The 27,944-nt window shown below is 40.6% G+C and overlaps 2 protein-coding genes across 12 annotated transcripts in view; one reads left to right on the forward strand and one right to left on the reverse strand.

Moving 5' to 3' along the window:
• LOC134355647 (lamin-L(III)-like) overlaps nucleotides 1-2,513 on the forward strand; it is a 109,719-nt gene extending 107,206 nt beyond the window's left edge. The window contains exon 10 of one of the 2 annotated variants that reach the window (XM_063065860.1): nucleotides 749-2,513. In XM_063065860.1, coding sequence (XP_062921930.1) covers nucleotides 749-790 — 42 coding nt within the window. In that variant the 3' untranslated portion in view covers nucleotides 791-2,513. The remainder of the gene's footprint in view (nucleotides 1-748) is intronic. The other variant, XM_063065858.1, reaches the window with a different exon arrangement.
• A 5,032-nt stretch (nucleotides 2,514-7,545) lies between these two features.
• Nucleotides 7,546-26,414, reverse strand: LOC134355650 (E3 ubiquitin-protein ligase MARCHF3-like). 10 transcript variants are annotated; one of them, XM_063065873.1, is made up of 8 exons: nucleotides 26,295-26,414; nucleotides 25,686-25,779; nucleotides 17,845-18,045; nucleotides 15,984-16,125; nucleotides 14,329-14,590; nucleotides 10,527-10,722; nucleotides 9,347-9,556; nucleotides 7,547-8,687 (listed from the first exon to the last, which is right to left on the reverse strand). In XM_063065873.1, the coding sequence occupies exons 5-8, from the start codon at nucleotides 14,499-14,501 to the stop codon at nucleotides 8,529-8,531; spliced, it is 738 nt and encodes a 245-aa protein (XP_062921943.1). In that variant the 5' UTR covers nucleotides 14,502-14,590; nucleotides 15,984-16,125; nucleotides 17,845-18,045; nucleotides 25,686-25,779; nucleotides 26,295-26,414; the 3' UTR covers nucleotides 7,547-8,528. The 10 variants fall into 10 exon arrangements, with proteins under 10 accessions (XP_062921944.1, XP_062921946.1, XP_062921943.1 ...); XM_063065867.1 differs by having other exon boundaries at nucleotides 17,845-18,048; XM_063065868.1 differs by lacking the exon at nucleotides 26,295-26,414 and adding an exon at nucleotides 26,103-26,142 and having other exon boundaries at nucleotides 17,845-18,048.
• Nucleotides 26,415-27,944: the final 1,530 nt, after the last annotated feature.

Here is a 27,944-nt window from a genome sequence, read left to right on the forward strand (position 1 = left end):
TAATTTACATATTACTATTTAATTATTTATGGTGCAACTGTAACGAAAACCAATTTCTCCCAGGATCGATAAAGTATGACTATGACTATGATTGAAAATAAGTTTATGGTAAATTCCCCGGAGGTAAGTAATTTTAAGGATTCATAAATCTGAAAGATTACTAATTTTAGTTTGATCACAAATCAACATTGCAGTTCCAACATAGTAGATATAAAAACATGTAATTTTAAACTGATAAAAGGATAAATTAATTTAATTAAAATAAGGCAATTCAAAGTTGTACGGAATGAGGAATCCGGGTTTAATGCAGGTAGGGATAATAGTGATACTTTTTAAAGTTAAATAAAATTAACAGATAAAATTTGATTTTATCATGCTTATTTGCTCCTGTGTAATGTGATCCATGCGCGCAGATTTCACCCATATGAGATCCACATCTTTTTAGCTCTGTGAGGGAAAGAGTCAATGTGGAGTTATGGGTACTTTACATACTTCCACCAGGGGGTACCAAAGTGATTTCCACAACCTTCTGCCCTCACTAATCAGTGGTACTGGAATTAATGGACACCTTAGTTACACTGCAACTGAGATCAGCTGACTCAGTGAATCCAGCTGTTGAACCTAATATCTATTGGTCTGCAGTATTGCATGTTAGGTAACATTATTACCAGCTGAAGACCAAAAAAGTTCTTAACCTTCACTGAATCTAACATGTATACTGAATGAAAACTCTCCATTTTGTTTCCAGAGCCATGCTGGGAATGATAATCCAGGGTGTGCTGTGATGTAATATCAGAGAGGAGTCCTTCAGAAGATGAATATAATTGTGGTACATCTTTTTTAATGATTATTGAATGTATCATGTACTTGGAATATCCAAGTACATGTATCCAAGGGAATGTATTTGATTGCAACTGCTTATTAGGAGTGGTTCTTGATGTGAAATAATCTTGTCATCAAATAGATCCTGTTGATTTGATGCCATGCAATTATAAATACGCATTGTTTTTTTTTACATGTTTTTGAAACTAGTGACTCATTAATTGAATTGACAGCTATGGTAAAATGAACTTGTAACCTTAAAATTCTACTTAATTTAGTTTTAGTTTTGAAGAGCACTAATTTATTATAGAAATTAAGGGCAGTGGGTGTGGATACTTTGATTTGAAACATCATAATCCAATGTTGATTCAATTACAGTACTGGCTTGGGAAAGAGCTAGTCCCGCAACTCCAATCTAAATTGTTTCTGCTTAATATAAACTGTCACTCTTTTCACTTTAGTAACTAGAGGAGTGAATCTTTCCGAGCAAATGCCTCTTCCAAAGGTTTTTTTTTAAATGAGCTCCCATGGCCGAGTAGATTTTTATTGAAGTACTGCTGAGTTTTCTCTACTTGATTCATTTAGGCATCTGTGCAAGTGAAAATGATACACATGCCTAATAAAATGTTGATTCCTTTAACAGAAATATGATAAACTCTGGAGAAATTATGAAAATTCTTAACATTTAATAGAAGTGGCCTTTAAATGTGTTTTGTCTCGATTTTGTTTTTGTTTGTGACATTCAGAAATTGCATAAATGTGTGTCACTCACTCTTCTGTTAAATTATTTATCTACTGATATAAAAAAAATTATTGCGATAAAAAATCTAGTATTGCTTGGCTTTTTTCAGATGTCAATGCTAGACATTACTGCTTGGTTTGTAGAGTTAACAAGAACTGATGGCAGTGTCAGGTGACGTCTACTTTTAATGAATTCCATTGAAGTCAGTGTCAGAGGCAGAATACAATCCAATGAGTCCTCCGCTTAGAGAGTTTAGAGTTATTGATGAGGATGAATGTGTGAATGTATGTGTTTCGTTGTCATCCAGTTCTCAGTTTGTCTGTTTTCTCGGAGATTTTCTCTTTTTTTGTTACTTGCCCCTTGCCTTCCAATGACAGAAAAATGGTAACCTTAGTTTATAAATCCATTTTACTGCTGTTCTGATTTAATATTTTATTATTTTGTTTCTATAAATAAATCATATCAATTGCATTTTTATAGTGTATTCAACACCTGAATGCTATTTATGAGCAAATGCTGACTTGAAATTTAAAATTATAAATAAATATCTTTGCAATGATCTGTTTGTTATCATGTGTACACGCATCGTGTTAGATTATATACACATGTAGATCAAATTTAGTGGACAAAAATACACATCAACTTAACTACATTGCTGATTATTAACACTCTGAGGGGACTGCGTGTTTCTTGCCAATGTTCTGCATGTTCGTTTTGAGATTGTAATCCAAACTCAAGCTGATTTAGAGATTTAATCTACATCTGGTCATGACAACATAATCCCAAATTTCTCATGGATATTGACTCCATAGAGATAATTTCAGGCAGGTGACAAGATCTCGTATAAAAATATTTGATGAATCTGCTGCATATGTGTAAGGAGTTTGTATGTTCTTGCCCGTGACCGAGTGGGTTTCCTTCGGGTGCTCAAGTTTCCTCCAACACTCCAAAGATCTACTGGTTGATAAGTTTAATTGGTCATTGTAAGGCTTGGGTTAAATCGGGGGTTGCGGGGCAGCACAGCTCAAAGGATGGGAAGGGCCTATTCCACACTGTATCTCAGTAAATAAATAAATGTATGTCGAGGCCTACGTTTCACAGATATTTATTGGGATCTTGGGAACTTGCAACTGCAGACTAGAGGTGTCAGTAACAAAGGCAGCAGTGGAATAATGGGAAAAACATTAGGGAGGGAGTTTTGTGGGGAAATTAATGTCAGTGCATTGGTTGAGTTGCCTGTCATGGTAACTTACACATCAGCACCAATTAATTTTCTTCCATTGTTGGACTTGGATTCTTGTTTGAAGATTCATTTTCTCCTATCTAATTGCATCAGATTTACAGTGTGCAGTGAGTTTAAGGTTCGATTAGGATTCTTCATAACTCACCTTGTATCTTTTCCCCCCAATCATTTTGCTTTTGCGTTCTTTTCCAAATGTTTGATTCTCTGCATGTGATTTGACCACAGCCTCCGTTCGGCTCCTGGCAAGGAGATCCTTGGAGTGAACCAAAATGAAAAAACACAAACCTCATCCATCAGTAAAATGGAGGTGTGTGGCCTAGCTGACTTTATGAAACTGTCAGTTCCATCGTATTTATGTAAATTCACGCAAAACAAAAAAAGTTGTTTATGGAGCAAAGGAAACAGAAACTATCAACTTTTCCAAAAAAAAAACAGTCCACTACCACAGAAAACTGCATTGAGTGGAAGCCTGTTACCCAGAAATTATGGCCACTAATTTGGTTCTTCATGATATTGTGGCTGGTTGATGGTAGAATTACACAAACATCTCCATTCTGACAGGTTATATTGTTAATACTATATTTAATCAATAAAACCAATATTCAATACCACAAAGTACAAGAATGCTACTGCTGTAATTTCCAAAAATAACTTAAACAACAGGTCGTGGAACACATGCACTCGTACGACTCAAACAGATTTATATTTTGCTTGTGCACGAGGGGAACAGCATGCCTCTGTCACCCATAGTGTTCTGAACTCTGTGCAGAAAACTGCTATATTTATACAAAATTGGCATATCGGTTACAGAAATTGACCATTTGGTAAATTGTTTATACTTGAATTCCTTATTTGCAGGATCAATCGCCATTCACAATGAGAGATTTATAAGTCAATAGGAGCTACAAGCTGACACATTGAATTTAGTAAATCCATTGTCCCTTACTTGCTGGGAGTACTTCACATCTTTCTGTATTCCTATCTCATCTGTCTCTGGCACCCCTGTAAAGGGACGCTATCCTTTAGGAAGACCTTTCTGAAAAGTCTCACTACAAAGGCGTCACCCTACTGGCTTGAGTACGCATGCTGCTGTCAGCCCAGCCTAAACCTCTGAGTAAGCAGAGGTGTCTTCAGCAGTCTCACTTCAAAGGCCCTGTGTGACTACAACTGCTCTGGGCTGTGCTTGCCTGGGCATTTTCTTTAATCCTTGCCTTACCACAACTTCCACACTGCTACCCTGCTTATATAAGGATATTTGTACCTGTACTCTCGCTCAGGTGGGGTGCAAAGCTTCAGAAACACCCCAAGCCTCTTGCCTGACCGGCAAAATGAGAAAATATACAAGACAGGGGAATGACACTTTAACCTTAAACCTATCATACAGGTCACAGTTATAGAGAACCATGGAAGTATTGTGTTGTCCTGTCCAATCACCCATCTACATTATCTTATACACCATGCTACTGAAATTGGCAACAGATTAAATTATTACCCCTCAGTACTCAGTATTAAGACTGTGCTTTACAGTCTTCAATGCTCGGCATATTCTAAGATATGTTATCAACACAATGTGTTGGCGTGTGGCCAAGTGGTTACGGTGTTCGTCTAGTGATCTGAAGGTAGCTACTTCGAGCCTTGGCTGAAGCAGCGTGTTGTGTCCTTGAGCAAGGCACTTAACCACACATTGCTCTGCGACGACACCGGTGCCAAGCTATATGGGTCCTAATGCCCTTCCTTTGGACAATATCAGTGGCGTGGAGAGGGGAGACTTGCAGCATAGGCAACTGCCGGTCTTCCATACAACCTTGCCCAGGCCTGCGCCCTGGAAACCTTCCAAGGCGCAAATCCATGGTCTCGTGAGGCTAATGGATGCCTATCAACACAATGCTGCTTCTTTAAAATCCTTACCAAGTTTGAGCATTAACCAATAGTTGGTGTGTCTTTAGCTCTTTAGATGCCCAAGTATCACAGCATGATCAGTTCATGGGGAGTACTGACAACGTCCCACTGTGTATGTGAGTGTCTTCTAGAATATTGTTCAGTAACGTGCATGTGTTTCACCTGAGACTCTGACACTGAGAAAAAGGAGGAAGGATCAAATTTGCCTCCTGCTCAGCAATTCCTGGTTGGGAGCACCATCCACCTGGTGCTGAACTGATTGTACAAATGAGACAGCTTTCCCCGTTTTCTGTTTGTCATCCCCCTTTGAGCAAGTGATAATCCACCACCACGTTCTTTGGCTCACATATCAGATTGTACATGTCACCCATATCTGTCTGTACGTGTCACAGCTTCGTATATGAAGCATGCTTGCAAAATCTACAGAAGCATCTGAGAAAACGTGTGTCTGATGACATCTTAACTTTGAATTCAATGCATGGGATTGGAATTCATCACAAGTATTTCTCATTTTATGGGTAGCTAAGTTCAGCAAGTCTTTCACCCACCTTGACCCATGCCCTCTTATGGATTGGATTCAAAGCCACAGGGTAACAGAATTTTCAGATTATTTCCCAAAGTTTATTCCTTATTTTGCAATCCCAAATAAAGCCACAGTTAATCCAATAATGTCCGTGAGGACTTTACCTTTTGCACTACAAAAGGTAGTGGATTCAGCCCAGTACAAGACAGGTAAAGCCCTCTCAAACATTGACTGCATCTACATGAAACACTGTTAGAAAAAAGCAGCATCCATCATCAGAGATCCCCACAACACAGATCATGCTATTTTCTCACTGCCGCCATCAGGTAGAAGGTTCAAGAGCCTCAGGACTCGCACCAACTACCAGGTTCAAGAACAGTTACTACCCCTCAGCCATCAGGCTCTTGAACAAAAGGGGATAAATCTCCTGGACCTGATGGAACGCACCCTTGGGTTCTGAAGGAAGTAGCTGGAGAGATTGCAGAGGCATTAACAATGATCTTTCAAGAATCAATAGATTCTGGCATTGTACTGGATGACTGGAAAATTGCAAATGTTATTCCGCTATTTAATGAAGGTGGGAGGTAGCAGAAAGGAAACTATAGACCTGTTAGCCTTTGACAAGGCATGAGGCTGCTTAGCAAGATAAGAGCCCATGGAATTACAGGGGAGTTACTAGCTTGGGTGGATCATTGGCTGGTCAGCAGAAAACAGAGAGTGGGAATAAATGGATCCTATTCTGGCTGGCTGCCGGTTACGAGTAGAATTCCACAGGGGTCAGTGATGGGACCGCTGCTTTCTACGATGTATGTCAATGATTTGGATTATGGGATTAATGGATTTGTGGCTAAATTTGCCATTGATACAAAGATAGGTGGAGGAGCAGGTAGTGTTGACGAAACCGAGAGCCTGCAGAGAGACTTCGATAGTTTAGGGGAATGGGCAAGGAAGTGGCAAGTGAAATACAATGTTGGAAAGTGTATGGTCATGCACTTTGGTGGAAGAAATGAAGGGGCAGACTATTATTTAGATGGGGAGAGAATTCAAAATGCAGAGATGCAAAAGGACTTGGGAGTCCTTGTGCAGGATACCCTAAAGTTTAACCTCCAGCTTGAGTCGGTGGTGAAGAAGGCAAGTGCAATGTTGGCATTCATTTCTAGAGGTATAGAATATAAGAGCAGGGATGTGATGTTGAGGCTCTATAAGGCACTTATGAACCACACTTGAAGTATTGTGTGCAGTTTTGGGCTCCTTATTTTGGAAAGGATATACTGACGTAGGAGAGAGTTCAGAAAAGATTCACGAGGATGATTCCAGGGATGAATGAATGTATGAGGAATGTCTGGCAGTTCTTGGGCTGTATTCCCTGGAGTTCAGGAGAATGAGGGGTGATCTAATAGAAACATTCCGAATGTTAAAAGGCCTGAACAGATTAGGTATGGCAAAGTTATTTCCCATGTTAGGGGAGTCTAGGACAAGAGGGCATGACTTCAGGAATGAAGGACGTCCATTTAGAACCGAGATGCAGAGAAACTAGTTAGAGGGTGGTAAATCTGTAGAAATTGTTGCCACAAGTGGCTGTGGAGGCCAAGTTGTTGGGTGCACTTAAGGCAGAGATAGATAGGTTCTTGATTAGCTAGGTCATCAAAGGGTATCAGGAGAAGGCAGGGGAGTGGGGATGACTGGAAGAATTGGATCAGCCCATGATTGAACGGTGGAGCAGACTCGATGGGCTGAATGGCCGATTTATGCTCCTATATCCTATGGTCAGAATGGAATTAATTGGATTATACTCTCAAAGCTCAAATGTTGGAAGTTCAAAGTTAATTTTTTACCTAAATATACATATGTCACCATATACATCCCTAAGATTCTTTTTCTATTGTGCATACTCAGCAAATCAATAGAATAATAACTATAACAGGATCAATGAAAAATCACACAGAGTGTGAAAGACAACAAACTGTGCAACTGCAAATATAAACAATTAGCAATAAATAACGAGAACATGGCATAATGAGATAGAATCCTTAAAGTGAGATCATTGGTTGTGTGAACATCTCAATGACGGGGTAAGTGAGTGTATTTATCCCATAAGTCTTAGAGGTCCTAGAGTATGTGGTATAACTCCTGTGAAAATCTAAGAAGTTACTTTAAGGGCTACTGGTGCCGTGAGATTAGATGAACAATTCTGAATTTGCAAAGTGATCCCTTTGCTTCCTCTGAAGCTCAAGGCCTGTTGGTTGGCAGCTTTAGCACATGGCCTATTTCTATGATCTAAAAGTGCATCTTGTCAGTTGTAGATTCAGTATGTGTATTCATAAATTTGGTTTTCAGTCTAAGCATCGATTTAAAGTTAAATTGCTGCTGTAATTTATACTTTCCACACCTATATTCATCATCTATTGAAAATAAATGTATTTCACTTTCCAGTTACTATTCACACATACAAAATACTCCACTGTGTCACATTATTTTTTTATTGTTTTGCAAGACTGGCAATTTCATTTTTTTTTACATTTCAACAGGCAGCAAAACCTAAACATTTCTTAAGAATAAAATTGTCAAAACTCAGAAAACTGAAAACAATATCACAATGAAAGGTTAACAGTTAATGGTAGTTGGTTGTATAGTTTGTATTAAAGTGATACTCTGATGTTAAATAGTTATTAAAAATAATCAAATCTAACTTTTTAGTTTTCAAGGACAATGTATTTGACAACCCAGGAGTACAATGAACCCATTAACAACTTTTTTGCTCATTACTTGGTTGTGGCACACTATAAACTTGTAAAAGCCCTAGAGATTGAGTAGTTCATGTGTCCTGAAGTACCATAGTCAGCAGCAACAAGCTCCCACCAGTGCTAAAGCTACAGCACAATATGACTCAGTTCCAGCAAGATCCACATTAAAGAAATATAGCAGAGTGAGAGAGTTACTTTCTATCTGGTCATTTTAATTTTCACCATGAGAAAGTTGCTTTAATTTTATCGGACAGCTAATTCAAAACCCATCCATGTGCTTAGTTAAATTACAGAAGAATGCTAAAGGTGGACAATAAAAGGTACAAAGAAGTATTGGTTTACCACCAGTTATAATAGTGATCTGTCTCATTTTCCATTAACTGATTATAACACATAGTCCGCAATCAAGCAAAGTAGCAGAATGCTTACTAACAACCCTGGTTCATTGAGAAGTTGTGGTATAACCTTAACTCATCTTTGCATTATTATTTTTTGTAACTTACAAGTTTGGTCCCTCTTTCACCTGCAGAACATTCAAGGTGGTTCTTAACAAAGTTAGACTATAGTTTCTTTAGAAATAATAATACTTGAGTTTTGAGTTATGAGGTTTGGCTGATTGCTGAAGGATACTTGCGATCTCGGAATAAGCAGTTTAACCTTCTGGTTGGTCCGTCTCCACTCTTTCAGCAGGCGCATGTGGTATCGGAAAGAAGCCTAGAGCCAAGATAAAAAATCGTTAGATTCTTGATTAGTATTGTACGTTATCAGTAGACTGGACCTTTGTAAATTATGTTGTTCGCTTCTACTTAGCAATTTAATATTTGAAAGCCCACTGTAACCCTTGCCAACACTTTCCCCAAACTCAATCTCACCTCATATTTTATATTGTACCTATGAGAGGATGAATGATAATGAGACTGGCAAAGAGAAGATATAAGAATATAATTGTCGAATTTTAAATGGGGAACACAAAGACCCAGACTGCCACTTGTATTTCCTTATTCCAATGAAGGAGGACATTCAGCCCATCAAGTCTATGGAAGCTCTCGCTGCAATCCTGTCAGTCCTTTTTCCCCTCTTGCTTTCCACTCATGTGTCTGCCCAGTCTCCCAGTTCTCCTGCCACTTAATTGACTTGGGGTAATTTACAGTGGCCAATGAATCTACTAATCCACACCTCTTAGAATAAACAGGAGCACCCGAGGCAAACCTACTCCATCACAAGGAGGATCTGCAAACTCCAGGAATTCCCAGATCTGGATCAAACTTGAGTTGTTGGAGTTGCAAAGCAACAGCTCCAACTGCTGAGCCACCATTCTGCACGTATTGTACAAATACTTAAATATGAAACACACTTTGATGTTATCTACTTACAGTTGTCCAGAGGATGTAAATGGTAATTAGCACAGCTGAAAGGATAAGAAGTCCAACTGCTTCTATGCTGCTACTGAAGTAAAAATGGTCAATAGTTCCCTGGACACACAGCCAACCTGACAATGTAGCCAATGGTGTGATGAAGAGAAAACAGATAATGTCTCCATATAGCATTCTCCTCGTATGTTGTAGTGTAGGATCTATCAGCCACTGGAAAACACACATAAATATTGAATAATAAACTTTAGTATTGTTGATTAACAATATAGTAATAATAACCAATAATATCCTGGGTGACCAATATGTCTTTAGCACAGTGACACAGCTGGGGGAACCCAGGGGTGCAGCTAACAGAGCAGATACTTCAATCCTGCTTCCCTGTCACCGGGAGGACCACGGTGGTCACAGGCATCTTCAGTGTCGATTTTGTATGTTCTCCCTTTGACCCCTGGATCTTTTCACAACCCAAAGACGTGCAGGTTCACGAGTTGATTGCCCATTGTTAATTGCCCCTATGTGGTAGAAACTAGGAGGCAGGTGAAGGCAATGTGGTGAGAAGAAAATGGGACTGATGTAATTGAGTGTTTGATGGTTAGCACGGGCTTAGTGATCAAAGAGCTCGTTGTCACGCTGTATGCCTACTGGCAAATTTACAGACAATCTACTGGTATGTATCTCATGCTAGTGTTCACATCAAGGCAAACAGTACATAAGACTAGGGCATCCTTTAGATAGTGAATTATAACATGTTCTAATTTTAACATGTTACATTATAACATTTGGTGTTACAAATCGCAATGTGCCCCTCTAAGGCTGCAAAGTAGCTGTGATAAAAAAGCCAATGGATGATTGGATCGAGAAGAGTTCCATCCATACTTGACCACCCAGTTCAGCGGTCAGTACAGGGTGGGGGGGAAGAGTGGTGGAAACCAGAGCTGGCGGCAAATCTGACTCATTATGACACATTGTTGAAGTGGAGATGAGTCGTTCAGATGCTACCTGACCTGCTGAGTATTCCGAGCATTTAGAAAATCTGTATCTGCTGTACTATGCTTTTGCTGCATCACTTTGAGTCCCGCATGTGTAACGCAGTGACTGGACACGACATATCAGATTTCATACTTTCACAAATTAGTCTGCTTTATCCTTCCTTCGGAGTCAATGTTGCTGTGTAGATTACCTCTGAGAATGGCCTTGACATTCGTTCCAGAGCAAATTCGAAGTGGCACAGTTCACAGTGGCTAGAACAGGAAGCTGCCAGCCACTGCTCCAGGCAGCTACGATGAACAGTTCCCAGAGTTCCTGAACATTCACATGGGGACAGCAGGCTTTCCTTATCACTTGGTTCATGGCAAATTCTGCAGATTGGAATATCACTGCACGGAATGAAAAGTAATAGGCTTGACAATTATTTTCCTTAATTAAAAATTATGGCTTAGATTTCACAATGCATCTGCCCAGGTCACTGACTATCTTGCAATAACTGTTTCTAAGGCCAGTTCAGTGAATTGATAGCCAACTTCACAATCCATTCTCCCATCCCCTGACTCAAAGACAAAGAGAGTAAATACATATGTAAAATGAACTGGCCACAAGGGCTATTTAACATTCCAGTACAAATAGCTCGATAAGCCACAGCTGGAGGATGGAGTCCAATTCTAGGCGCCACAATGATATGAGGCATAACAACCAAAGGGAAGGTTTTTTTCCTCTCTGAACACACAACAAATAATCTAAAATGTGTTGCCTAAAAGCAATGTGGAAGCAGATTTCAAAGGGAAATTTTTGATACATACTTGAAGGGGGAATTTTGCAGACCACTGTGCAGATTCAATGGCCAAAAGTGTTTAAAATATTTCTGTAACTTTCCTGAGAGGGTATAGATTATCTGGAGCATCGTGGGATCTTTAGATTAAGTACCTAAAGCAGAAGACTCATTGGATTTGCAATCAGTAAATTTTATAGGCTGTAACTTCAAGTAACTGAATAAATTTAGTTAAAACTGACATTTGGTGGGATCCAAGAAAAGTTTGTGGTAAATCTGTTAAAGTATTAATTGGTGGACAGCACCCATGATGTTGCTGAATTTGGGGTATCAAACCATATAATGTGTTCTTCACAATATTCAGTTGTGCCCTGTCTATGGGAATACTTGGGTTACTGTAGTGCAAGGCAGCGACCTAACTATTTGAACAGACACAGTGCACGACTGAATATTTTTCTCAACACATTTATTTCACAGTAGCACTCTCACCATCTGATAAAATAAGTGGGCAGAAATATATTTTATTGTTCCTTACTCAACAAAACTGGTCTGATAACTACATGTCAAGTTATATTTCCAGATGCATCCAACTGAGTCAAACAGGTGACAGCAAGCTGCACAAGAAGCTTGGGGCCCCCAGTGACATCATTCCAATGAGGAAAAGAAAATGAGTGCACATTCAGTCCGGAGGACAAAAAATATGATTGCATTGACATGGCTTTCATGTGATTTGATATACCATGATGTGAGGTAATATCAAATCCTTTTTTATTTTTACTTATGTCTTTTTATGAGTGCTGGCAACCCTAGAAAGAGGTCTGGAGTGACTTTCCTGAGCTCTTTGCTCTTTCCTGTCCTTAATCAGCACATGGAATGGCAGGGCAGTGTAGTGGTTAGCACAATGCTTTACAGTCCCAGCGACCCAGGTCCAGCTCCTGCCGCTGACTGTAAGTTTGTACGCTCTCCTCCTGACCGCGTGTGTTTCCCATGGGTGCTCCAGTTTCCTCCCACAGTCCAAAGGCACACCGGTTGGTAGGTTAATTGGTCATTGTAAATTGTCCCTTGCTTATGCCAGGATTAAATTGGGGGGGCAGTTGTGGCTCGAAGGCCCGGAACGGCCTATTCTGCACTGTATCTCAGTAAGTAAAACAAAATGAGCAACCTGCAGCAAGATCAGAGGATGTCAATCAGGAAGAAAGATAAAGATCGTAAAGATTAGCTTTATTTGTCACATGTACATCAAAAGTGAAATGTGTCCTTTGTATCAAATCAAATCAGCAAGAAAGCCTGCCACTGTTGTCACGCCTCTGGTGTCAACACTGCATTCCCACAACTCACCTGCTCTAACCGATGTCTTTGGACTGTCGGAGGAAATCCAAGCCCCCGGAGAAATCTCACTCAGTCATAGGGAGAAGGCACAAACTCCTTACAGGCAGTGGTGGGAATTGAACCCTGACCGGTGATCAGTAGGGCTGTAAAGTGCTACTGTGCCATCCCTCTAAACAGATGTCCCTTCTGTTCCTTCACTATTAATTGGACCTTCCATAACCTGCCAATAGCAAGATCCACTTGCATCATACTCAGGAGGAGATAATGAAAAGGAGAAGTTATTAGCCTCAACAACAAAAAACCCTCTATACAATTGGCTGATTCAGTTTGTGTGCCAACACTGCACAAGCCAGGATGAGATTTGTAGCCACCTCCTCAGTGTTGCTGCCATTTACAACTTTATACCTCTTCCACAAAAACACACACTGCCTTTGATTTGTATTTTATCTTTTTGTTCACTACTATAGGTAAACGATGGCGCCATCCATGGATAATGAAATCTATGATATAGTATCCCAGTCTCAATTTAATTCAGATTTGGAATCTAATTTTAATGTTAGTGAGCTGCCCTGCTAATCTCCTTGCCTGATTGAAAACACACATGCAAGTTCCAAGACCAAAGTCTTATGTCCTGACTGTATAAGGCCAACACGTCAAAGGTTTGCTCCACACCCTGAGCCACATTTCAAAACCATTTCCCTAAATTCCATAGGAGGTAGTGAGATAAATGAACAGGATCCACAAAGATGTCCATGAGGCCAGAATGAAGCAGAGTCGATGCAGGTGTCAAAGTCAATATTATCTTCAGGCTGAGGGATCATACCATAAAGGCCAATCAGCGCAGCAGTGAGCGATGGTATGGATTTCACTTCCTTTAAGGCAACTCAGAGTGCTCCTTTCCTCTAGGCCCTCACTGTTTGTACAAAGTGCCTCCCTTCCATTACATTCCTCAGAACTCAGCCACTATGGCATACATCTTTCTTTCCTCTCCTCATACCACTCGGATGTCAGCTGAGGAGCCCCTCACTCCTGCCTCTACTTTCTATGACTGCGTGCATGCATGATCGCAAGCAGAGGGACAAGATACCGTCACATTTGTCTAGGTGAGGTGGGGAAACCTGGGCAGTCTCGGCCCTTGAGTGAGGTGAAGATAGCGGTCCACCTCAACAGAGTAAGGGTTGAAGAACTGAACTACAAACTTTATTTGTTGATATTTAGTAGAGAAGATATTCCAAGAACAATTGCCTGCTGTGAACTCTATTAGCATCCAGGATTGGGTCCATATGCGAATTCAGGTTTTTACTGTGTGTGGCACCTGGAATGGACTGGAGGCAGAACATGTAAGGGAAGAGCCACCTGCATGACTGAATCAGGGCTATTGTTAGCTGAAGATCTCTTTGCAGGAGTTCATATCTCCCGATCAGCCCCTGATGATCGAAGTTGTACAAATTCACGTTTTGGTGATATATCCCCCTTTGATCTATCTTGTCATTCTCCATGAAATCATGTGGTTAGGGTATTCTGAATGGGATCTTAATACGGAAGGATGGTGGGGAAAGGGGGAAAATGGTAGTTTGTTCTTCTGATCTTGAATACTCACCTTGGATGGGAAATAACTTAGCAAGAAAATGGGATTGAATTCTGATTCACTCAGTTGGATGCCCTTCGAAAGGGTAACACATTTTGTACAAGAGCAAATGATAGTGGTGGGAAATCAGCTTTGCCTTCTGTGCGGAACAGACGGGATGCTCATGAATTTAGCATCACCCAATTTTCTGATTACTGTTGACACAGACGTCACCTGTGGGATCATGAGTGGAACTTTGCATCACATATTAATCTAATTTTTTCTACACATTGAGAGTATTTAATAACTACAGAAACTAACCTAGAAATGCTGCTAGTTCTGACCATTGATGATGGGGGATGGTCATCACTGCCTGAAACTTCCATTACATATTGTAGCTTTTGTGACAACAGACCGTTAGAACTGGCAACTGGCGGGTTGTTACTTGCATTGTTCAAGTGACTTTCTGATGCCTGCAAGTTACCAGTCTTCATGGCAATCAAGTCAAAATCATTTTTCCAATTTATTACGTTCCCTTGTACTCCAAATGTAGGAAGTATGAAGTTATTAATATAACATCCACCTTAAAGGGAAAGAAACAAAAGTGACTTGATTTGCTATTCTAAAGGTATAATTCAAACCATATTACATAAAACTGCGTTGTCAACGTTATTTTATTGCAATTGGCACAACAATGAAATGACATTAATAACAACTTTTTAACGTGGTAAAAACATTTACCACACTTCTCAGAAGAATAAAGTTGGCCCCCTTAACCAAAATAAAGGTAGACAATAAATCATGTGAAATATAACTTGTTCAAGGAATTAGTCTGAAGGAAATTTTAAAGGCAGAGAAATAGGGAAATCTGTAATTCCAGAGTTTGGTTGCCATTTCCACAAAATAAACTTTCAAAGTCACTTTCAAGATACGAGGATCGATAGCAAGGCCGGCATTTACTGTCCATTTCTAATTGTTATTGAGAAGGAGTTGGTGAGAAACATTCTGCTACATCTTTGGTGTGGCTGGTGTCACAATGCTGCCGAGTAGCGAGTTCCAGTATTTACACCCCTCCCCCTCTACCTCTTTATTCTGGTATCTTCTCCCTTCCTTCTCAGTCCTGACAAAACATTGACTGTCTATTCATTTCCACCGATGCTGCCTGACCTGCTGAGTTCCTCCAGCATTGAGTGTGTGTTGCTCGTGATGATGAAGCTCTAGTGACTGGAGATTTGAAAGGGAAGAGAAGAAACCATCTACAATATCTGTTAACATGAGATAAATAATTTTTATGATAAGCTAATTACTTGCCAGATCTTTAACAGAGGTGAACATAATGGAGTGTTTGATAGCAGGAATGACTAACAATAATTCCTCGTATAGAAGATATAAGTATCATTTGCCTTTATATGAAAACATCTACAATACTCTAAAAATAATTATCTAAGCTGTTGAAGAGGGGTGTGCTATTTATTTGTCATTGAGATATTTAACATCCATTCTACAGACATGAAAATAAACAAACTGGAATTCGGAAGAATGAGGGGTGACTTTATTGAAACCTATGGAATGGTGAAAGGCCTTGATAGAGTGGATGTTTCCTCTGGTGGGAGAGTCTAAGATCAGAGACCATAGCCTCAGAATAGGGGGTGTCCTTTTAGAACAGAGATGAGGAGGAATTTCTTCAGCCAGGGAGTGGTGGATCTGTGGAAATCTTTGCCCTAGTCAGCTGTGGAGGCCAAGTCTTCAGGTATATTTAAGGTAGAGAGGGTGATAGATTCTTGATTGGCCAGGGCATGAAGGAAGTTGGGGCTGAGAGGAAAATTGGATCAGCTATGATGAAATGGCAGAGCAGACTCAATGGGCCAAATTCTTCTCCTATATCTTATGGTTATATGGTCTTAAAAGGTTTCTACTCTTGACCTTTATGGACCAGAGAGGCATGACATAGAAAACATAACAGGTGGCTAGCCTACCTTCTCCTTGTCACCGTGAGTTGATTTAGACAAGGATTCTGCACATGTGATAGGTTTGATTTCACCTGCAGAACCCCTGTCAAGACTTATTCACGACAAATGGGAATGTGGAAGAGAATCAAGTCGATGGAAGCACAGTCAGCTAAAAGCAGGGGTGGAGGAGGAGAAAATTTGACAGAAAATTATGAAATGTACACAGTTAAACTGTATGATTATTCATTTCTTGCCCTATTTAATGGTTCTCTCAGCTGGTCATTATTATCCTGCTTGAAGGCAGGAGCAAAATTACTCCAGAATAATTCAATCCTTCAGACTGAAAGGACAGGCTAAATTGGCCCTCACTGTATATTGTTTTTGAATTAACTGGGACAAGAACTTCATAGAAATGCATTCAAAAATATTTTTACAGCAATTGGTCAGAGTAAAGGATAATATAATGGCCTCACATCCAAATATCCTAGCGATTATAAATGATTGATTCTTAGTCAATTGTATTTTTCAGATATGGAAGAAAGCGTATTCAAATAATTATCCATTTAACACTGCAATAATTTTTTTTTTGCTTCTTAACCAGTTATTAAAGTGAAGTAACCTCATGCTCTGAACGCTAAAGAACTCCAGAGATAACGAATGTAACCTTCTTAGTATTTCTTCAATCTACCATCTTTCAATTAAGTTCCATGTTATAATTACAGTCTGGGTGACTGGCTCTTTACTCTCTATTGGTTATATTTGTGATTAAGTTAGATTTATGATCATCTTTTGAATGCAATAAATCACTTAACCTTGAATAAAATGAAAAGCCATTTTTATTAAGCTGAACGTGTTTAAGTTCTGGAAATATCTCTGTTATTATGAAGTAATATTTCATTACTGAGCACTATGTCCTGTACATTTCCATTTGCTGTTGTAGCACTTCTGAAATTCAGTCTTTTCCTTTGGCAACAGAAATAACGAGTGTTTAACTTCTATCTGGATAATACCTATTAGGCACCAGTAGGATATTTCCTGTATTACTTGTTGCACAGTTATGTGCTGAAAGGGGCCAATGCTTCTTGACCTATGTGAATAACTTGACTAAGGAATGATACTCTGCAGCTGATACTAAGCCTCGAAGTGTAATCTGGTGAGAGAATACTAAAAGATGGTAGAAAGGCATAGACAACTTTAAGGAATGGGACGACATGTGAAAGATGAAATTTAATGCCCAGGCAAAGTGACTTCTGCCACAAGGAAAAATATTTGTTGAAGCAGTACAAACTGAGTTAACATTTCAGGTAAAGAAAAATCCCCTTCAGTTCTGATGAAGGGACTCGGACTTGAAAATTCACCCATGTTTCTCTTTCCACAGATGCTGTTTGACCTGCTGAGTGTTTCTAACATTTTATTTTTATTTCAGATTTCCAGCAGTTCTGCTTTATTTTATTTTCATAGCTGATATTGACCCTGAGGCAAACCAAGTTTCTATGTCTTTATGTAAAATGCGATAACATAGCGAATATATACAATACAATTTGTCTGCCTATCTAATAAAAAATCTCAATGGCGTATTCCTTGATTTATTGGATCAAGATATTTAAGAACACTTACCTTTGCCAGTGATTATTGCTTTTCAATAAATGTTGATAATTTACAGAGAAAAATGTAGTTGTTCGGTGTGTTAAAATAATTACATTAAAATACATTAAAATAAACAGTGGGGGTGTGTAATTATTTTGCATTTCTCTGTTTATATAATGAGCACAATTCCTAAGTTATAAGCTCAAATTTCTTCATCACAGTGCCAGATAAACAAGCAAAAAAGAGCTATTCAATTGTATGAAAACCCCAAAACCCAAATCGTTCAGAGAATGGGAGTTACCATTAACACCTGTTCATGATATGTGAGCCTCCAATGCCACCAAACAGCATTACTTCTTAATGTTCCCTTCACTCATGAAAACAAGTGCAAAGAAGATGGCCGATTGCTCCCTTCCTAGACTTGGAGATCTCCACTCGCCAAGCAGTTGATGCTGAGGGTGTGATGGAGCATCTGGCAGTCTGATGCTGTAGCTTTGTGCATCTTCTTATTCCAAGAGAAAAGGAAAAGGATTAATGAGTGTGTGACAAGGTGTGATATGACCGTCACAGTTGGAAAGCTGCAAGTGTGAGAAGGGTGCACGAAGAAGTGTAGTTGTTAGTAGACGGGAGTTTTTGTTTCCACAGACTTGACTTCAAATTTGAGGTCATTATAAACTTTTTCCAGAATGGTATCCCAAGCCACATTCTCACACTTCAGTTTTATTTCCGACTTACTCTGTGTGTTCTTGAGCACATGGGCCCTCTACCTGGTTCTTCCACTGGATGCTCAAGTCTACCCTACTTCTCAGAGATCCTTGAGCAGAAACCAGCAGTCATTGGATTCACTGCTCACACCAGTCAAAGACCGTGCCTGCTACTTTTACTCGGTGACCAGTCATTTCAAGGATCCTTAGAGACTTAAACGCCAAAATGGCCACAATCTTGTCATAGGGTTTGGAGGCTTGCATGCTTCAATCATCTGGAGAGCTATGTTGGCTGGAGTCAGCACTTTACGCTCTGGCTCTTGGTAGGGTCACCCATGCCAAACAGGTCAACGGGCAGAGGCCAGACTAAGAGTGGTCCACTGGTCCTCCAGGTTCTGGAGATCAACTCAGGCCTAACAACCCTGACTGGCCAAAAAAAAAAGTTATGGAAACAAAAATGAAGAAGCCTTCTATAGCTGTGTGTGACAAAGCTGGAGGACCTTCATTACTATCCCAAGTGCCAGCCAGTGGCGTAATGGGCAGTAATAATTAAAGACTTCAGAGCTACTTGACCTTTGCTTGATGCAAATTGTGCAAGATCCCCACACAGCAGCATCTTAGCATGTGTTTTCATGCAATAATGAGTTTCTACATCTTGATGTGGATATATCACCTCTTGTCTCCTGGCTTACAAGGTGCTACTCTTCTGCATGTTTTATCCTGTAAACCCATCTGATGGAAATAATAGTCTACAGTATGGAAAAAAGGTCCTTCAGCTCAACTTGTCCATGCTGACCAAGTTATCTCCCTAAACTAGTACCATTTGCCTACATTTGTTTCCAGATACCTTTAAACTTCTTCTATCCGTGTATCTATCTAAATGTATTTTAAACATTTGAATTGTACCCACCCCTATCATTTCTTCTGACAGCTTGTTCCATATATCCACCACCCTCTTGACAGAAAGTTGCCCTTCAGATCTCTCTTGTATTCGATTGTATTTGATGTAATATAATAGCCCAGCTTTGTTTAGTTTTGTTTAGTTCAGTTTTTGGTTCAGTTTAGTTTAGTTTTTTTTTATTTTGGGGTTTCTTTTTCTTGATATTTTTTCTTTTTTCTTTTTATCATGTTTAATTATATTAAGAGTTTGGGAGGTCTAATATACTTGTATTATCTGTAGTTTTTACTTGCATATATCAGTTACCAATAATGTAATCCCAATCTCTTTGTATTAGTACTGTTGCTATGTTTATGAATTTGAAAATGAATAAAAAGATTAAAAAAGAAAGAAAGATCTCTTTTAAAACTTTCCCCTCTTGCCTTAAACCTATGCCTTCTGGTTTTGGACTCCCTTACACTGGGAAAAGGACTGTGACCATCCACTTTTTTTTTTCCAAGGACATCTTCAATCTCTTATTGCTGCTGTCAGTGGTTCCCACATGCTTTAAAAGATGACTATCATACCAGTACCCAAGAAGATCAGGGAAGCTATCTTAATGACTATTGCCCATTTGCACTCACACCTACTGTGTGAAGTGCTTTGAGAGGTTATTCATGGTCAGAATCAATACCTACAGCGGATGCAATCTCACTGGCTCTCCACTTGGCCTTGGATCTTCTGGACCATAGCAAAGCCTATTGATTATAGCTCAGCATTCAATACAACCATACCTTTAGTTCTAATCAAAAAGCTCCAAAACTTGAGCCTCTGAACGTCCTTCTGCAACTGGATCCTTGACTTCCTCACTGGGAGACCACAGACAGTGTGGATCAGAAATAACATCTACTCCTCACTGACAATCAACTTTGGTGCACCTCAAAGATATGTGCTCGGCCCACTGCCCTACTTTCTTTGCACTCATGGCTGTGTGGCTGGCTACACATGAAGCACAGCAGTAAATTTGGCAATGATACAGCTTTTGTTGGCAGAATTTCAGATGGTGACGAGGAGTTGTACAGGAGTGGGTTAGATCAGCTGGTTGAGTGGTGTTGCAACAGCAACCTTGTACGCATTATCAGTAAGACCAAGGAATTGATTATGGACTTCAGGAAGGGGAAGTTGAGGGAATACAAACCAGTCCTTATTGAGGGATCAGCGGTGGAAAGGATGAGCAGTTTCAAGTTCCTGGGTGTCAACATCTCTGATGATCTATCCTGGGTCCAACATATTGATGCAATTACAAAGAAGGCACCACAACAGCTATAATTCATTAGGAGCTCGAGGAGAAATGGTATGTCACCAAAGACCTGTAAATTTCTGCAGATGTACCGCAGACAGCGTTCTAACTGGTCTGGAATGGATATCGGGTGCAAGTTGAATAGGGACTTAACAATGGCATGTGGCAAAGGAAATGTCGCAGTAGTTATGGGGGATTTCAACATGCATTTCAACATGAACTGGGAAAATCAGGTTGGTACTGGACCCCAGGATAGGGAGTTTGTAGAGTGCCTACGGGATGCATTTTTGGAGCAGCTTGTACGAGAGCTGACCAGGGATAAGGCTACTCTGGATTTAGTGTTGTGCAATGAACAGGATTTGATAAGTGAACTTGAAGTAAAGGAGCCATTAGGAGGTAGTGACCATAATATGATAAGTTTTTATCTGCAAGTTGAGAGGGATAAGGGCAGATCAGAAGTGTCAGTATTGCAGTTGAACAAAGGAGACTATGGAGTCATGAGGGAGGAGCTGGCCAACGTTGACTGGTTGGATATCCTAGCAGAAAAGACAGTGGAACAGCAATGGCAGGTATTCTTGGGAATAATGCACAAGGTGCAAAATCATTTCATCCCCCAGAGAAGGAAGGATTCAAAGGGGGGAAAGTGGCCACAGTGGTTGACAAAGGAAGTTAGAGATAGCATAGCATTAAAAAAGAAGTATAACAGAGCTAAGGTGAGTGGGAAGACGGATGATTGGGAAATTTTTAAGGAGCAACAGAACTTAACTAAAAAGGCAATACGGGGAGAAAAACTGAGGTATGAACACAAGCTAGCTAGAAATATAAAGGAGGATAGCAAAGGTTTTTTTTAGGTATGTGAAGAGAAGGAAGACAGTTAAGAACAATGCTGGGCCCTTGAAGAATGAATTGGGAGAAATTGTTATGGGAAACAGAGAAATGGCAGACGAATTTAAGAAGTACTTTGGATCTGTCTTCACTAGGGAAAAGACACAAGCAATCTACCAGATGTATGGATGGGCCAAGGACATAGGGTAACAGAGGAACTGAAACAGATTGACATTAGGAAGGAAACAGTGATGAGTAGACTGATGGGACTGAAGGCTAACAAATCCCCAGGTCCAGATGGTCTGCATCCTAGGGTACTAAAGGAGGTGGCTCTGGAAATTGCGGATGCATTGGTGATCATTTTCCAATGTTCCTTAGATTCAGGATCAGTTCCTGAGGATTGGCAAATGGCTAATGTTATCCCACTTTTTAAGAAAGGAGGAAGGGAGAAAACAGAGAACTATCGCCCTGTTAGCCTAACATCAGTAGTGGGGAAGATGCTGGAGTCCATTATTAAAGATGAAATAGCGGCATATCTTGATAGCAGTGATAGGATTGGGCCGAGCCAGCATGGATTTACCAAGGGCAAATCATGCTTGACTAATCTATTGGAGTTTTTTGAGGATGTAACCAGGAAGATAGACGCGGGAGTTCCAGTGGATGTGGTCTACCTTGACTTTCAGAAGGCATTCAATAAGGTACCACAAAGGAGATTGGTGGGTAAAATCAGAGCTCATGGCATTGGGGGGAGGATATTGACATGGATAGAAAACTGGTTGGCAGATAGAAAGCAAAGGGTAGCAGTGAATGGGTGTTTCTCGGAATGGCAGGTGGTGACTAGTGGGGTGCCACAGGGCTCAGTATTGGGACCACAGCTGTTTACGATTTACGTCAATGATTTAGAGGAAGGCATTGTGAATAACATTAGCAAGTTTGCTGATGATACTAAGCTGGGTGGCAGTGTGACATGTGATGAAGATGTTAGGAGAATTCAAGGTGACTTGGATAGGCTGGGTGAGTGGGCAGAAACTTGGCAGATGGCGTTTAATGTGAATAAGTGTGAGGTTATTCACTTTGGGAGCAAGAACAGGAAGGCAGATTATTATCTGAACGGTGTGGAGTTAGGTAAGGGAGAAATACAAAGAGATCTAGGAGTACTTGTTAACAACAGCAATTCTGCAGATGCTGGAAATTCAAGCAACACACATCAAAGTTGCTGGTGAATGCAGCAGGCCAGGCAGTATCTCTAGGAAGAGGTGCAGTCGACGTTTCAGGCCGAGACCCTTCGTCAGGACTGTTCATCAGTCTCTGAAGGTGAATGAGCAAGTGCAGCAGGCAGTGAAGAAGGCTAATGGAATGATGGCCTTTATTACAAAGGGAATTGAGTACAAGAGCAAGGCAATCCTTTTGCATTTGTACAGGGCCCTGGTGAGACCACACCTGGAGTATTGTGTGCAGTTTTGGTCTCCAGGGTTAAGGAAGGACGTCCTGGCTGTGGAGGAGGTGCAGTGTAGGTTCACTACGTTAATTCCTGGGATGTCCGGACTGTCTTACGCAGAGAGGTTAGAGAGACTGGGCTTGTACACGCTGCAATTAAGGAGATTGAGGGGGGGATCTGATTGAGACAGATAAGATTATTAAGGGATTGGACAAGATAGAGGCAGGAAATATGTTCCAGATGCTGGAAGAGTCCAGTACCAGAGGGCATGGTTTAAGAATAAGGGGTAGGTCATTTAGGACAGAGTTGAGGAGGAACTTCTTCTCCCAGAGAGTTGTGGAGGTGTGGAACGCGCTGCCTCAGAAGGCAGTGGAGGCCAATTCTCTGGATGCTTTCAAGAAGGAGCTAGATAGGTATCTTATGGATAGGGGAATCAAGGGTTATGGGGACAAGGCAGGAACCGGGTATTGATAGTAGATGATCAGCCATGATCTCAGAATGGCGGTGCAGGCTCGAAGGGCCGAATGGTCTACTTCTGCACCTATTGTCTATTGAGAGTCCACTGAACCGGATTGGAAAAAGCTGCAGAAATTTGTAAACTCAGCCTGCTCCATCATGGGCTTTAGCCTCTCCAGCACTGAGGACACCTTCCAAAGGCAATGCCTCAGGAATTCATTAAGGACTCCCATCACTCAGTGTGTGCCCTCTTCTCACTGCTACATTCAAGTAGGAGGTACAGGAGCCTTCACTCACAACTCTGAATGATTGCACAATCTACAGACTCACTTTCAAGAACTCTGCAACTCATATTCTCAATATTATTTTTATTTGTAAAATTTACCCATTCATTTCTCTTTAGAAGGTACAGATTGCCTTTCTTTTTCTAAAGGCAGTGAATTTCAGATTTTTACTCAACTAAATCTTTACATCCCTAACTAAATCTTCATATCCCTCTACATCTTATATTCATTATTGATCCTTGAACTACTTGCTTATGTGTAATGTTTCTCTCTGTCCGATCTGACATAACCTGTTATGTATTTATCGAACCTCCTCTCAGTATTCTTTGCCACAAGGAAAACAACCACAGCCTCTCCAGTCCATCCCTATAGCTGAAATCCCACAAATTGTAACTATCTGACTCAACCTCTTCTCTGAAAGTTAAACACATGTACCAATGGAAATTGCAGTATTCTGCTTGATGCTCAGATTGATGGAACTTTGAATGATAAGGAAATCAAAGCATATTGAGTGTTGTTGAGTAAGTGAACAAGCCATGTCATTGAAAAGCATAGCATGGAAAATTTCATGCATAGTTAAATAGATTAAAAAACTCAAAATAATATAAAGCCATCAGAAATGTGTATATCACTAACATAATGTCTGAATTCAAATGAATAGTTTTAGGGTCATAAAAGTTAGTGACCACTATCTATTACAAGCCCACCAATGACCACAGCTCCTTTCACCCTACTTCCTGAAAGGATCCCATTCCATTCTCCTTGGTTCTCCTAACTCCATCAGATATGGAGATGACAACTTCCAAAACAATACTTCTAGGATGTCTTTGGTTTCTTTCCACAATAGTTGGGAGGTCTCTATTCCATCTCTTACATTTCTGCTCTCAATTCCCTTTCCTCTTTCCCCCAACGTGCCCAAAGCAAGGGTAGGCATCTCCTTGACCTCACCTTCCACCCCACCGCACTGTAGTTACATGACATCACCGTCAGGTCCAATATCCACCTCTCCTTCCTGTCGGCATTCCGAATAGATAATTCCCTTTGCAACCTACTAGTTCATCTGTTCACCTTCCCACGTGACCACTGGCGTTGCAACATTTTCCCTACTAACTCCGTTCTTCCCACAGTCCAAGGACTCAAACACTCCTTCTTGGTGAAGCAGTGATTCACTTGCACTTCTTCAGAAGGTGATAGAAGCAGGTTGAACTAGCAACCTCTGAAAAACATTTGGAAAAGTTTAGATGGATATAGGGCAAACAAAGGCAAACAGGATTAGCACAGGCATCCCCGTTGACATGAGCAAGTTGGGCCAAAGTGCCTGATTCCATGCTGTAGGACTCCAAGAATCTAATCTGACTCCTATTTTTAGTAAAGCCCTAATCATAGGGACTGTCAATATAACACACAAGATTATTACTTGGTTTGTGTTAGATGGTTTAGGCCGGCAGAGCTGTTAGACCTGTGGAAAGGGTATTCCATTCTTTTAACCTTTGTCAGAATCAGAATCAGGTTTAATATCAGTGGCATATGTCATGAAATCTGTTAACTTTGTGGCAGCTGTGCAATGCAATACATGATAATAGAGAGAAAAAGTAAACTGAACTACAGTATATATACAGTGTGTATGTATAAATATATATAATTAAATAGTTAAATTAAATAAGTAGTGCTAAAAAGGGAAATTTGTAGAGACAAGAGTGGTCTTGAGATCCAACTATATGGCTGATAATTTTACAAAAATAACTAGTTCAAAACCAATACATACTTGTAAGTATGCTACTTAGTCATCTTAAAGTAAAACTATTGACACTGAATGGACCCCAAGAAATTATCTATAAGTCATGTAAAGGTGAATCTATGAATTATATTTCAAGACATTTCATTTCAGAAAGGATGCTTCACCATCAAATTGTCCAAACAAAAGTCCCTGCAACATCAGAGTCATGATCAAGTAAGATATACTAACAAACTTTTAAAACATCTTTCAAGATAATGCAATACTCCCCCAACCCCCATCTAGATCAACAGTGGGAACGGGTTTACGTGAGGGATGCATTGATCATTTCTACGTTTAAAAGACCCTTCTCCTTGTCCAAGAATATAATCATCAATTGAAATCATTGCATCTCATAGACTGACAACAGACATTTTGCATGTCCAGAGAGACTCCGATTAAATCTGTGAGTAGATTCAACATTATTTGTAGTTACTGCATTCACAATTTAACGCCTTTCAGATGCAAGTCATCTTTAACCAACCTGTTAAAGTAGGTTTATAATCACTCCGGTGTCGAGGTTTTCAATTACTGGTTCCAGCGGCGAGTTCAAATGATCTCCTGATTAATTTCTGTACCTGACGTACAATGGAACGGATATAATTAAATGTTTGTTCAAACTGTATTTCACGTTCGTCCTAGTTCAGTTTGCGGCAACTTTACTATCAATGACTATTAAACCTCCAGCACGATATCAAAACTGGTTCCACCAAACAGTTCCAACCAACTCTGTTAATAATTCAATGACGTGTCGGAAAGCAACATAGCAAGCAAAACACAAATCAATGGCAGTGACGTATGTAGTCAGGTCTAATTCCAAAAGCAGCTTTTAAACGCTCTCGGGCAAACACCTATTGCAAAATAACGTTTTGCAAACATGCGATATAGCGATGAAGCTTACGCATAGACAAAGGCCCGGAGAAGATAAAACTGGGTCAGGACAGCTGTCACCAGTTGAACCCTCCCCTTTTGGCGTCTGATGATAACAGTTCATTGGCCTTGCTTAGTACGCACGTTGTCTCTGGGCGCTGGGGGATTTGCGTGGATGTTTTCGTATTGTAAATCGATGTTTTCATCAGAAACGTAAACTCACAGTTCAAACTTTTCCGTGTTTCATCTGTCCAGCCTGCCTTTACACCAGAATCATCTGTCTGTAAGGTAGCGCTCACTTGTCGGCGTTCAGCGTCAGCTAGGAATGGCGTGGTTGCATTCCACCTTCAAAGTAATAGAAACGCCCCCAGAGTATCTCCAGCTCAGGAACTGTTTGTTGTAATATCTCCAAACTACTGGTGCTCGCTATCATTCCGGCGCGAAAGTAACACGAGAATAAGGCGTACAGGACTCAGAACTAGGAAGCAGTTCTCCCGTGCGGGCACAGAGATGGGGTCGGCTGCTGCGGGCTGAGGTGAGCAGGAATTGCAGAATCGGAATCGGGTTTATTGTCACAGACATGTGTCATGAATTTTGTTGTTTTGGATAGTGCAGAGGCATAATATTGCTGTAAATTGTAAAATAAATAATGCATTTTAAAAAGGGGATAACGAACTAGTGTTTATGGTTCACAGACCGTTCAGTAATCTAACGGCCGAGGGGAAGAAGTTTTTCCTGGATTGTTGATTGAGGATGTACCTCCTCCCCGATGGTATGACGAGAGGTGGGCATGCCCCGGATGATGAGGACCCTTAGTGATCCGTGCCGCCTTCTTGAGACACCACCTTGCCCTTGATGTTGGAGAGAGCTGCACCCATCTGCAGCTTCTTTCGGTCCTGTGCATTGGAACTTCCAGACCAGGCTGTGGTGCAAGCTGTAGAATGCTCTCCACTGTATATCTTGTAGAAATTTGCTGGAGTCTGTATCACTTCAGATTAGAGTTGCCGGCATATACCTTCTTCGTGATCGCATCAATGAATGCGGCTCAAAATAGAGCTTGTGTGGATACCGACACCCACCTTCTCCGCCGCTGACGTCTCCTTCCTGAAGCTGACAATCGGCTCCTTGGCCTTACTGATGTTAAGTGCGAGGTTGTTGTTACCCCCAACGTTCAAGCAGCCGATCTATCTCACTCCGGTATGTCTCTTTGTCACTTTCTGACGTTCTGCCAGCAACGGTGGTGTCATCGGCGAATTTACAGATGGCGCTGGAGCGGTGCTGAGCCACCCGGTCATGGTTGGAGAGTTGAGCGGTGGGCTAAGCACACACCCTTGGAGAAGTTATTACTGATCTGCACTGTTTTGTACAGTTTATAAATCTTGGAAAAATTCTACCTAACATGTTTTTTTTTGTTTGGCTGACGCTTATTGCACAGAATAGAGGTAGATCATTCAGCAGGACATGCAGGAGTCAGGATTGGAGATAGGCATGCACCAGACTAGGGAGGTATGGCAGAGTTCCGCCCTTGAAGGATGCTGGTGAACTAGACCACTAGACTGAGGTTTATTTTCAACTATCCAGGACAACCATTGTGAATATCAAATAACCCTGTTTTGGGTTCAATGACTAAGCATTTGAAGCCTCCTGGTTAGGGAATTCCAAAAATTCACCATCCTCTTGTTTAAGAAGTTTCTTATAATACCTGTCCTGAATTCCTGCCCCATATTTTCCAACTGTACTGAACACTGTTTCTATGAACACCAGACTGGGGAAAGGACAACTTTGCATCTACCCCGTCAAGCCCCAGGAATTTTAAGTATCATCCCTGCAAACTGGGTTCAATTCTGCTGCTGTCTTTAAGGAGTTTGTAGTT

This window comes from Mobula hypostoma, chromosome 13 (genome assembly GCF_963921235.1).
Source record: "Mobula hypostoma chromosome 13, sMobHyp1.1, whole genome shotgun sequence".
Taxonomy (NCBI): domain Eukaryota; kingdom Metazoa; phylum Chordata; class Chondrichthyes; order Myliobatiformes; family Myliobatidae; genus Mobula; species Mobula hypostoma.